The following is a 13,731-nucleotide window of genomic DNA, read 5'->3' on the forward strand; positions in this document are numbered from 1 at the left end:
AAATATGCATTATTTTTTCTAAGTCCTGTCTCGCCACTTATTGGCAGCTTCTCACCACCTTCCTGCCAGGACGATTTTGAGAGGTAATCTCTATTCTAGAGCCGCGATTAGCCTCGATAAGCTAATTGGAGCTCCTAGAATTGCACGAGTTTGAAAACCTGCCGATAAGTGGCTTATCGCCGCTCGTTTGGCGATTTATTTTTCTCTGGGAAAAAAATTGACGAAAAGGTCTCTTATCACCAACTTATCGGGGCTTACTGAATCGCTGTAGGCCTTTTTGGCGATAAGGCGTCGATAAGTGGCTTATCAGTGCTTAGTGCATAGGCCCTTAGCCTTTTGCTCTTTTCAGAGGTTCTAGTATACGGCGAGTTTGCAAAATGTGCGATTTTGGTCATTCCGCCCGGATTTGCACTGCCAGAATGAAAACGCTTATAAAAAAGCCTTTTTTGCTTTGGCTTGGACATGCTTACAGAATAGCAAAACATGCAAATGTCCTTCTAAAGTTTACTTTAGAAGCGATTTGTCACAATTTGGAGCTAATTGAATAGGTCCCACAGTCTTGTATTAACAAACACAAGTCCAGCTGTTACAGCAACAACAGCACGACCTCTAACTAAAGGCATGAGTTGCTAGTGGCATAGCTGATGATTAGCGGTTTATGAGGAAAGGTTTCCAGAGCTCCCTGCTATACAGCTGGTCTCCTGCTCTCTTCCTCTTTCTCATTTTTTCTTCTCTAAACGCTGCATTTTGCCACTCCGGAGAACCCCTAGCTCCCGGGGTACTTACCGGTGAAGTTACCGGGTTTAAATAGACCTCAGGGAGAAAACAACATGGTTACCAAATGTAAGACCAATAGGAAGCTGCAATTTAATCGGTTGTGGCACCCTATTGGATGTCTATTTAAATCCCCAGTAAGTATCTCAGGAACCGGAGATCCCTGGTTCCAATCCTATTTTTAAAAAATGGAGGTAAATTAGGATGGGTTGTTACTTTAAGCTAATAATCCCAAAGTACTGTACACAATTAAATCTGCTAACTACTGGGCTCCCATGCAGGTGAAATTTGTTTTACCAATATTATGGTCTCTTAACTGGTGGATGTTATTGACATGCTGGCGATGACCATTTTAGACCACAATCTAAATCCCAACAATTCAACATATTTCAATACGGGCCACAGAAAAAAATGTTTGCGGAATTAAAGGTCAGCAAATACCTTTGAAAACAAACTTCTGACAAATTTATGTGTACTTGTACTTTGCAACTTTAAAAATATATTAAATGTAGAGCACTTTCCCCGGGAGATATGGCGGCTACCGTGTATGTGGTGCGTTACCTGCGGCTCACAGGAGGACCGAGCCTCCTCTGCTGGGAATCTGGGGTGTGTCCGATCCGTCCGGTGACAGCGCCTCCACCTGCATGGGATCCTAGTGACAGGACCCAATACAGTAATAAACACACTGATAGTAATAATAACAATTTACTGTATGCATGAAAAGAATACGATAATAACAGAACCACTCAGGCTTCGCATGGCCGTAACCCCACACCGTGCCCCCAACACCATGTACACACCCCGGTGGGGTTTACCCTAAGGTACTGAGATGTCTCTGGGCACCCAACCACCCTGGTGTCCACAGAGTCAACCCACCCAAAGTGTGTGTGACAGCACTGCCCACACCCGCATGTTACTGTTGGTGCACTTGTAGAGTGGTGTTATACCTGCCGGGTACTCCAACACCCGGTAATGCCACTGATCCAGCGACAGAGTTGGTCAGCAACAAGTCCACCTCCGCGTTCGGTGGTGTCCAGCTGGAGGGTCCCACACTGAAGAGTCTCTCATATGTAGCTGATGGTCTGGTCCCAGACCACCTGAGTCCAGGATGCAGCCGCGTCCTGGCTGTGTCCCTACACTGATACTGCAGGGGCAGTGTCCCTAACTGATGGGCCTGTCCCTGCAGCAACCACAAGCTGGAGTGAGTCTGGGCCTAGCTGGGGCCCAAGGGGGTCTCTGACCTAGTGCAGGGGCCACTGACACCTTGCACACGCACACCCTACTCTTCTGATGTCCAAGCTCCAACTGCCGTGGCTCGCAGCGCGTCAAATGTATTGTTCCTTGAGCAGGGGGATCCTCACAGCCCTATTGGCCTATCTGTGTCACTTGATCCCCTGCCCCTCTGCATTATGGGGGCTGTAGTCCCCGTGAAACCCTGTTCCTTCAATGGTCGCCTCGCGTGCATATCAATGCGCATGCTCGATCGAATCCAAGATGGCGGAGCCCTGCTACGGGAGCCGCAGATGCCTCCGGTGACCGGGTCGCCTGCCACAGCTGCCGCAACCTGCCACAAAAGTCTGCACGTTCCCCTGCTGTAGCGGAGGTAAGCGGGGACCGGGGGAGGGACCCTGATATATACAAAATTAATAACATGTATTTCTTGGGCCTAAATCAAAAGTGAGGTTTAAGAAACAATGCAACTACTTAAATCGGAAATGCTATGCAATGGATTTGATTATTTCAAGCCCCCTAACAATATACCCCAACAGTACCTTGTTCCTGGGGCTTGAGGGGTTAAGGTGAACGTTGTTGACTGGAGCAGAGCTTAGGTTGACGCAGTAATATGATAATAGCAATAGAATTCTAAGACCCAGAACCACAGAGCTCAGCTAACTCAGGGCTTGTAACATACTGTTATCAAAATCCATAACAGGCGTTATGTTCCCTGAGTTTAACGTGAATCCACAAAGCTAATTATATGATAAAACAATGGACATTAGTTATCGCCTTAGCATAGATATAACAACACAAAGTTAGTGCTGCCTTGCATTAACGTCAAATAACATGCCTCGCGTTAAGCCTGTCTTTTCTAAAGGTGGCATTAGACTCCTCTAGACCAGAAAATATGAGTTTTGCAGTAAGGGGAGACGGGTAAGAGAAATGGAGGGGTGGGGGTGGTAAGAGAAATAGGGGGAGTGGGGATAAGAGAGTTTACTAGAGTCCATATTGCTTTAAATACCACCACAAAATTAACTATAGACAACATGATGAGAGACACTTAAAGTACCAGGGAGATGCCCTGGCCACACCAGAAGATTCACGTGCTTCCAATTAGGTCCCATCCATCCAGGCAAAAAGGAACTTAATAAAAGCATCACTGACTTCAATGAAACAGAGATAAGTTGAGCTGCAGCCGACACCATCAGCAATTACTATGGAATTTCAGGAGAGCCACATATAAGTCAGTGCAGGCCTAGGATGCTGCACATCTGCCATAAAACTCTTTCAGAATAAAACTAAACCTACAGTGCTGACTAGAGAAACAGCATCCATCCTCAGTTGGGCAGAGGGACTTTAAATTGCTAATTTGAGAATTGTTTCATATTAGGGAGTTCACTGTTACAGTAAGTTAAAAATAAAACATATATCATTGCAGAACGCCGAGACATGTAGTAGCACATAATTGTATTGCTAATCCTATTTAAGTTATGTATTTATGTCCGACACTGGAAGACATTTTACAGCCCAATGACTTTAATGGACTGCAAGATGTCTTATGGCAGAAGGCTGATTGATCAAAATGGCCCAAAGTCTCTTCTTCAATGGAACCATAGTATTTCCAACTTGGTTCCATCTCATTTAGACATTGTATTCCATTTCTGGTATTCCAAGTCTCCATTATCAATAAAATACAGGACTATTACTGACCAAACTGCACTGGGTTTAAGTTTAGAAACCAAAAACTGGACCCTGGATTAGGGTTAGAACTCATATGGTTAGTCATTAAACTGGGATAATGCTATAACACTGAAACTCCCATTGAAGTGAATGAGAAGTTTTAAAAAGCTATTAAATATGTTGAACTATAAAAGATGCACTTACAGTGGCAGAGAATGTGCCACATTGCTAAATCCTTTGTATAGACACTTCTAAAATAGAGAAAAGACTGAAACCATATTCAACAAATTAGGTGCCAATCTGGTGAAGACATGATTTTGTTTATACATTTCTCACTAAATCATGATGGATGAACCTTCTGACATCAAAGTGGAAATTCCAGTTTGCATTTTAAAGGAGTTAATTCACTTATCCAGAAGAATTACAGTGTAGAGCTATTTGTTTAGGAGCTCCAGCCATAAAGTTTAAAAAGAATCGCATAAGTCTTCTACCCATAAAAATGTGAGTCCACTTAGGGATCCTTTTAACCTTTTTCCAGAATCAAATGCTAAAAACATGTTTAGTCATCTCATGTGCAAAGTAAGCTTGGTGGTATGATATTCTGCTTTTATTATCAACGTTTTATCTCCGTCTCATCCAAAAGTTAGATGGAATGTTGACATAACAAGACCCTGGGGAGTATAACACGAGCTTGTGATTCAGTTTAGGGAATGGTAATTATTGTTATTACAGTATTCTTTACTGCTCCTTTGTCAATAATAAATGTGTTGTTATATAATGTTAATACAAATAAAGACATTTTTAGTCTTGTTTGGTTCCATCATGTCTGTGTGAATTCAAGGTTCATTTAACCAGTTACTTTTAAAAATAAACCATATTCTTCTTTCATTTCACTTTTCCCTATACTTCACTGTGACCAACACCCTTTCTTTTGTATCGGCGTACTGTACCTGCTGGTCAATCTCATTGTTCTAGAATAGAAGTTCTGCTCTGAACCTCCTGTCCTCCTTCCACATAACAGAAGACCTCTTTACCTCTCTTGATGTCATGCGCTAATAGAATACCTCTTAAGAATTTTTAGCAATTTATCAATATTCCTTTTAACAGTTCCTCGTGGTTTTCTGTCACACAACCCATGTTCATTTACGACCTCCTGCATATTATATTATATTCTTAGCATTTTTAATGTGAAGTCATTTTTCTTTACATAGTGTTGGCTGGAAATGCAATGTGTACTTATTATCCCGTATGATCTGCAGGTACAAAACGACAGTAGGCCAATACTAGCACAAACATAGTAAATATGTCAAAATATAATAACAAAAACTGCTTTCAATTGAAATTTTTCTTTGATAAATATTGTGCTGTTTCTTGCAGTTAGGAGGCTTTAAAAATAGTCCTATATGTATGCATTACATTTTAGTTATATTACTATAGCATACAATGATGTATGCAGGCTAATTAAATGTATTAACCAATAATCTTGTACTCCCGCAAGCATTGAAAAGGATTTTGCAATGATAAAACACAGTATCTATAGTACCTCTTTATAGCATTTTAGTAATTTTCTCAATTTCAGTTTCATTTCAGTTGAAGGTGAACATAGGTCAAAATTAACCTACAGTAATAACAGTAATATGTTTAATAGTCATTGGGGGAAAAAGACGGATATTTATATTTTCAAATCATTTGAATCAAGATTTTCAACTGGGACAATAATTGAAAGTTTAGTTTCAACTAATTACATATATCCCTTTTATAATTGCAATGTTGCCTGCATGACCTTGCACCTTTAAATTGATGCAAGTATTCAAAGACGGAAAGTAATGTATTTGTTAACTTTACGCCTTCACCACTGTTCTTTCTATATTTGTACCGGCAGTAGTTAATAGCAACAGGGGAAGAGTTCAAATATAAGGGCAGGTTCATGAAGCCCCGGTACTGGTTAGTGCAGCCGATTGCCGCAAACTCCCAGTCAAGTCCATAGAAGTTAACACCGGATTGGGTGCACTAACCTGGAGCGACACCTAATGAATATGCTCCATTGATTTCGATCGTGTGGCTCTCAGGAGATCTAGAATGTTTGACAAGGTTGACTAGAAATGTGAGGCATGGAACTGTAAAAACTTCAAGACGAGAACAATTGAGCCAACACCCAGCTTTCAAACGTCAAGAATGATGTTGAAGAAACTATGAAAACGCGGTCATTGTACAATTGAAATAATTTATTTACCACTACAGCACCACGAAAACAGACATACATTGTGTTAAAATACAGAGTAATCAGTCACAAAAATACAACTGAACTGGTTTTATATTTTATTTCTCCTATATTGTCCATACAAATGTATTGCTGATAAAGCCAGAAATGCAGTTTTTATTTTCTGTTGTGTCAAAATTTGCTGTAACACAATTAAAAATTAAAAAAATAAAATAAAAGAATTGAAATGGAAAACGCGGTAATTCAGAAGTGGCAGATGAACAATCTTTTAATAACGATGCTGTTACAGTGTGAAGAAATCCACATTACTCACATTTCACTGCATTTAGCACAAGGTAATCATTTGACATTCATGACATGCCAATATAAAGAAGTCTTTACGATCCAAAATACCACCAAGAATCATCTGCCTAGTACTTATTTGCTTCATTCTTTAATCATCTCGGCCCTGTATAATTACTTCACTAAAAGCTGCCGTGTTTCCTGGAAAGCACAAGCCAAATGAATGTCCTATTATTCGAAAGCCAGTGATTTCTTTGCAACACAATTTATCTGCTCACGACAAAAGAGGAAACCATGATTTTTCAAAGTATGCCATTATATTAAAATTCAACTTGAGATGCTCTTTTTTTTTTTTTTTTTTGCATAAGAGTGGTGCTTTTCAATCTTTCCAAATAACAAAAAAAAGTATTTGAATAAATTGAAAATGATGCATGTGACTTTTGAATTTATTTCACCTATTCACTGCATCCTCCTAACAAAAACATTACAAATAAAAATAAATCACACAAAAAAAAAGTTTGTTCCTGCTCGTATTTATACTTATTTACATTAGTTTTGAAGCACAGAGCCTTGCAGCATTTGGAAAGTGTGTATTGCTCCTTATATTTTCAGAAACATTGGTTACAGTGATTATTTAAGTTGAATTTGTCATTTTTATTTATTTTTAGGAAATAAATATTTATATATGGTGATGTAAAAAAAAAATTCCATTCTGATTTCTGTTGTGATAATGCTGGAGGAAAATAATTGAGTGACAATAATCATGGTTTGATTACGGTTTCTGTATTAATAAATGGAGAGTTTTGATCTACCTATTTATCTTTGTAATTTTATACTGTAATAAAAAAAAAAATCTTTTCGTAACTAGAAGGTGATAAAAAGAAAAAAAGTAAGCTGACTGGTCAAGACAGGCAAACCAGCAAACTCTATGGGGGGGGGGGGGGGAATGGGAGGTATTTATTAAACTGTGATCGTGCCAATCTGGGGTATTGCATGGAAACTCCCTTTGAAGTCAATGTGAGTTTCATTGGCACTATCGCCGTTTAATTAGTAATTCCTTATGTCTCAACATGACCAAGAAGGAGAACATCCAACTCCATTATAACTGGAACAATTTAACAATCAAAAAAAAGTAAAATAATCATTGTGTAAAAAAAAAAAAATATTAAAAAAAAAAAAAAAAGATAAACAAGAGGATTGAAATCCAGCTGGTAGTTGCATTTTCATTGCAAAACTCTGGCAGCAATGAGTTGTTTACCTAATTTACATTTCACCATTTCAATAGGAAATGTCATGGGATGTAACAATATCTTAATGTACGTCACAGAACTGCTTCTAATTTGCACTGCACCTATGTTCTTTTTCTCCAGCTATCCAAAGTAGTGGGAAGTAAACATTTACTATAAAGATACAGCACTATTTAGTCGATTCCTTTTTTTTTTTTATGTTTTGCATTGTACTGATTTTTGTAGTAAAATATTTTGGTCATATTTCCAACAATTGCACTTTTAGATGGAATCGTATTGGCTTTGTCCTGTTCATTACACTTTCACAAATAGTAGCAGAATAGGGCCTTCTGCTGCTTACAAGGTATTATTAATATGTGCCAAAAAGTCTTTAACATGACCGTTACTTATTTTTCTGTCAGATCATGAGGTACCTGATAGAGGGGGCACCAGGGCGCTGTCCAACTGTATAAAGAATTGCTAGTCTTCGGACTTTATTCTATATGGTCCATAGTGGCCAATGCAAATTTTCAGCCGAAAACATCCCATATTGCTACTTTGGACAACATAGAATTGTCCCCTTTGACTTGTTTACAACTTTCCACACATTTCTACCATTGGCCTTTGGCAGATTAAGTGTAATTAATTCATGTTTTATGGCAAAATACGCTATCTGGTAAAGTTTCTACCAAGTTGGTCTTTTTAAAAAAAATGTGATTTGGTATTTACAGACAGTAGATTTCCATTGAATTATTTAGGTTGCTCTTATTTCACGATGACGTCTGTTGGTTTTGTTAGTACTGTATGAAACTCAGCAACACAAAACTTACATTGCAATCGACTGCACAGTTTCTGGTCTCAAGACAGTGAGCCAACTTATTATGAGTTTTGCTAGCGAAACAAACAGTTCTATTCTAGGTTTGACTGTGTGAACATCAAGAACATGTTCAATAAATCAAACTAGTTTGTCGGTCAATATTGGAAACATGATTCTACTTAGAATAGTTTAATCAACCCATTAGGGAAAGTATAGTCAGGTAGCTTATGGCATAATGATGAACAAAATGGAAAGCACATGTAGAGTATATAATATAAAACATGTATCTGTAGTGCAAGTGAAAGTATAGGACTCGACTCATACTGGCCAGCTAGAGGGAATCACCTTATTGTGAGTGATTGAAAAGAGCCCTAATTTCAAATGGAGAAAAGAAAATGACCATAGCTGACAATTTTACAGACTATAAAAAATATGGTGAGATTGTAGCATATTACACATCGTGTACGTCATTATTTTAAAAGTTTACAATAGAGATCTACAGATTTGTTTCCAAATTAAGCTGGCTTTTACTACCCAACTATTGTAATACTATTGGTACAATTACATATACCTAAAAAAACAAACATAGCATAGCTATACAGCATCATATTAAGGTCTGTGGATTAGACCAGTACATGTTAAATATTTCACTGGTTTACTAAATGAAATGTAACCATTTACAATAATAAAAACAAAAAAATAAAAAAAACAACAACATCCAAATGAATGCCTCGGAGAATCAGAGATTGTGCATTAACATGAGTTTTCTGAATGTAAAAAAAAAAAAGAGACTTCAATCTTAAAAAAAGACTGTTCTGGCAGCTGATTTACTATATGTTTTTATTTGTTTTATTTAAAGAAGACCCACAGATGTGCCTTGCATTGTGGATAAAGAAAATGCACACGGGACATACGTTTTAAATGCATCCCAGACCAGTTTTGGGCAGTGAGGCAGTTCAAGATGGCCAGTGACAAAGTCAACAGCTGTTCTATATTGATGAAAAGAATAAGAAACATAACAGACATCATTTTACAGGGGGCCTATGAAACAGTTCTTACCATACAGATTGTAACAAAACATACTATTTTAATAAAATAATGTGCCTCTTCTGCACCTGTTGTATTCAATGTCATTAAGATGCAGACACAACGGTCCAATAATCATGCCCGTTTATCCATTTATTAAAATAATAAGAAAAGCTTTATAAACTTGTAAAAATCTTATAAAAAATCCTATCAACATACAGATATGCAGTCAATTTTACTTCTGAACAGCATTTCAAAAAAATATAAGAAATACTTCTTTAATTAAGGCTTTTGCAAATGTTTTATTTTTCTCATAATTAAAACAAGCCAGAAACGAACCCTGCTTTTGTTGCTGGCCATTGTGAGATGCCTCAGGTGATTTGGACAGTTTTATTGGTGTGTTATTGCGCTCACTGAATATGGGAGTTACATCTGTGTACTATCTGGTTTGTCCCAACAAACGTTCTAGATCAGGGGTGCACAACTCCAGTTCTCAACTGGTCAGGTTTTAAGGATATCCCAACTTTAGCACTGATTGAGCCACCTGTGCTGAAGCAGGGTTAACCTTAAAACCTGACCTGTTGGGCTTGGGGGGGGGGGGGGAATGTCTTGAGAACTGGAGTTGAGCACCCCAGTTCTAGATCACTAAACAATAAACAGTTATGAGCAGTTTATTTGGTCTTCATATGTCCACATGTTCAAGGTTAACAAAATGACTGCTTCTTAATAATTCCACAAAAATAAATAATGTCTTGTAACACTAAAACTAAAAGGAATGGGTATGATGCCTTTAAAAGAACAATACAGAGAGATCAAGTAAGGCACGGGACAGATACAGCAACTCCACTAAATGGGATTTTCCTGTTTTTCCTTTCACATAATAACACTAATAAATTCTTCCAGTGTTTATTTTTTTTTTATTTTTATTTTAAATAAATGTCTCTACACTGTTAAAAGTTTCTTACCAAAATTGAGACATTCTGTTCTGTAAATGTGAGGCAACATCTACTGTGTTTACAACTAAAATAGAAATCTTTTTTTTTTTTTTCTTGTTTTTATTTTTCTGCTGCTATCTGCAACACAAAATGGAGGGGGGAGAGGGGGATTGTGGGAAATTGATATACTGACTATGCCCCAAACATGGAGGACAGACTGGGATGTTTCCCTCCATATCCATGCTTATTTTAAAAAGTACCAGAAGGGAATCAGGTGGTGTAAAAACAAAATTAATATCTTAAAGAGATATGGGCTCATCCTAGCAGTCGTTAAGGATACAAATAGTTAGCCCAAGAGTCTCACTTTAACACAGGAACATTTATCAGTGTGGAGACGCTTTAACGGTTCTCCTCCATATCTCTCATTAACTGAGTAGGTGAAACTCAGATTTAAGCCTTCCACGCTTTGCTTCGGCTGCCAGTTATTAAAACAAAAATCAACAAAAAATTTTTTTCCAAATAGTTCACACTAGTACCGCATTTTTTTTTAAAAAACATTTTAACACTGATGAAACAAGGCCTGTTTTCATTTATTCCCCATTACACACGTGCCTATCACTTTTAGCTGCACTTGCATGACTTTACAATCATATTTGAAAGATGTTCAATTTTTGGTATCTTGCCAACGTAGTACAAGATGGTCAGCGGTTCTAAATCTTGAGGCACGCAGCACGGAGTGGCGGAAGCTTCCGGATTAATGGTGTTGTACAGACCGAGCACCTGCAATATAAGAGGAAACAGGTTAACAGCATTTGTCATATATTAAAGGTTTAACATAATAGTAGGTCTTCAAATAAATTCAGTCAATAAGAGCTCTCCTTGCTGCGATGAATAATATCTCTGTAGTTAAATGTTATTTACAGCATTTGGAATGTGAATGGGGTCGGAAGGATTAACTGAAGTAAACATTCAGGACAAAACTATGCTACTGTATCTACATAAGCAAAAAAGTTATTTTTCTATACCAAGGGAAGTATGTAGGTTATCCACTGCTTATACATATTTATTCCCAAAGATGCCATTAATGTGTTAGCCAAACACTAAGTGACCTTTGCCTAGAGATTCAGTTGGGTATTCACAGCTAATAGAGAATATCTGTTCAGCACAGTAACACTAACTTCTTTATTTGAAGTACTTCAGCCTTCTTGTGTACAGTTAATGTCCAATCCAGATATTTGTGACCAGGACAGTTATACTTCCTCCCTACGAGAAACAACTCCTTCTCTACCGCTGGATTTCATACAGTACGTTGGATGTTTACTTTTTTTCCCCTTACAGCTCGGACTTGTTTATGAGTATAATGTACAGTTACAATTAATCGGGCCACAATCTGCATTGTCTCGTGCACTTTTTAATAAAGTACTTGGTCCTAGAAATTACACCGTTGGAAAGTATAAACTTAATTACAACAGAGAGAAGCAAGCAACATACATTATTATACTGTAGTCAAGGAAGAAAGCAAGAAAAAACATCTGAGGAGACATTATGATTTAGTTTAGTGAATGTTGCCAGGACAAAATCAAGTATTTTGCAGAGTTCCTTAGACTCAGATGATAATGTTCTAAGATTAACAGCAAATCTATAGAAAGTGAAGAAACCCTGCTAATTAAATCTTCTGCATTACAGTATAGGCAGTTGAAGAATTGTTCAACTGGATACAATACTGCTGCGATATGTCTGTATCTGGGGAGGACATAAACAGTAATAGCTAAAGGAGTGACATTTTTTTGCAGGAGTTGCACCAACTGTATTAAAGAAACAATTTCATTCTCTCTCTAATATACTGTATCTGGTGCATTATCTTGCACCATGATAGCACCACGTAACTTTCGGTACATGGCATTTGGAGACTAGGTTTCTATGGTTTTCAAAGGGTTAAAAAACATTGTAATATCATGTCCTGGATGTATTTACACCGGTAAAGATGGAGGAATCTCATTATGAAAATGCATTCATTCTTTGAACAGGTAAAAATTAACTTTTCGAATTTTGCTTTTTGATTTCCTTTCTGCTCTTCTCTGTGGACTGTTTTCCAGAGGGAAACTGAAGAGCTCAGTCAAAATAAAACCATACAGTACATGGCATAGTACTTTGGGTGTCACATAATGGTCAATATGGTCAATATTTACTAAGCAGTCTTCTGCCATAAGATACCTTCCAAGCACTAGAAGACTCCTTACAGCGTATTGCCTATTAACTTCAATGGGTTGTAGGTGTTTCCAATCTGCTTTGTAAATGTGGACCACTATGCAAGCATCAATAGGTTTCCTTTCTTCCATGCATGGCATGGAACATCCAGTCACTTCAAATACTCAGTCCTAATCTACTATCTTTATGAGTACAATCTTTATCAGAACAATAAAGATACAGCATGAATTGGATGTGTTGATAAACAAGGAAACAGACTAGAAAAAACCTTGGTAGGCAGATTGGAACTAATCATATGAAATGAGAATAAATACATTCATTACGGCTTTGGTAATACTATAGTGGACTGTTTTGCAACCATTATAATCCTTTTATGTGTTCTTTTTTTTCCCCCAATGTACTATACAACATATGAGAAAATAATTAGGAAAATATTTGGGTCTTGGAGAATTTTCTATAGGAATGACACGGTTGCCAAAAACCTTTCTTTCCGAGATCAATATATCTAGACGTACAAACTTACCCGGCTGTGCTGGGTATCTGAGCTCCACAAATAAGGACAGGCTCCGGCACAAAAATTAGCATGATATCCTTTGGGTTCATGCATCCATTTCCACCCCAGATCCCTCTTAAAGTCGATATATAACGGACGTAGACAACAATTGTCCTGAACATTTCTGTTAAACAAGTAAATGATGTGTGGTTAAAATATTATAGAATTAGTCGCCTTCTTTCATGTAAACATAGACTACAACAATATACACAACATAAAAAGTAGTAGAGAGGGAGTCAAGTGTTCCAATAAGGACCTAATCTGGAGACCACCTACTAAGTGTATGCTCTTTCTTATTTATGTTTGAAAGCACGTGGAAATGTGAGTGCAGCTGTTTTGAGTATTTTGTGTGCTCCTCATTCATTGGCAACTGTTGCAAAGAGTTTGGGAATCTACCTTGAAGAAAGAGTGCTAACAACCTATTTATCTGATGTTATTTAACCATGGACTTAATGGTCTGTTGAATATACAGGTACCAATACAACAAACTATACGTGTATCTGCTGTGTGCAGTGATTTCTTTACATTGGAATATGTTATTGAATCTTCTGAAGTAAACAAAAATGTATATCCGATGAATGTTGAGGTTATTAGGTGGCTTTACAAAAGAATGTTTAAATAACTTGATGCAACTTGAAAAAGAAAAGATAGATATTCTCATAAATCCGTTCACACTTCACTGTAATGTAAACCAACATATAGATCTTCCCCACACAAGGCCCTTGCTGATCCTCATCACTTACAGTATGTTGCAGCTGTTCCATGACTAACGTTCATGGTGATTCATCTTG

At 37.5% G+C, this 13,731-nt stretch overlaps 1 protein-coding gene across 1 annotated transcript in view; it reads right to left on the reverse strand.

The window, feature by feature from the left end:
• Positions 1–5,978: 5,978 nt before the first annotated feature.
• Positions 5,979–13,731, reverse strand: part of TGFB2 (transforming growth factor beta 2) — a 139,569-nt gene continuing 131,816 nt past the window's right edge. Inside the window, exons 6-7 of the mRNA XM_075595588.1 lie at positions 12,911–13,064; positions 5,979–10,959 (exon numbers count right to left, since the gene is read on the reverse strand). Of these exons, the coding sequence (XP_075451703.1) occupies positions 10,801–10,959; positions 12,911–13,064 (313 nt within the window). The 3' untranslated portion in view covers positions 5,979–10,800. The remainder of the gene's footprint in view (positions 10,960–12,910; positions 13,065–13,731) is intronic.

This window comes from Ascaphus truei, chromosome 4 (assembly GCF_040206685.1).
Source record: "Ascaphus truei isolate aAscTru1 chromosome 4, aAscTru1.hap1, whole genome shotgun sequence".
Lineage (NCBI taxonomy): Eukaryota > Metazoa > Chordata > Amphibia > Anura > Ascaphidae > Ascaphus > Ascaphus truei.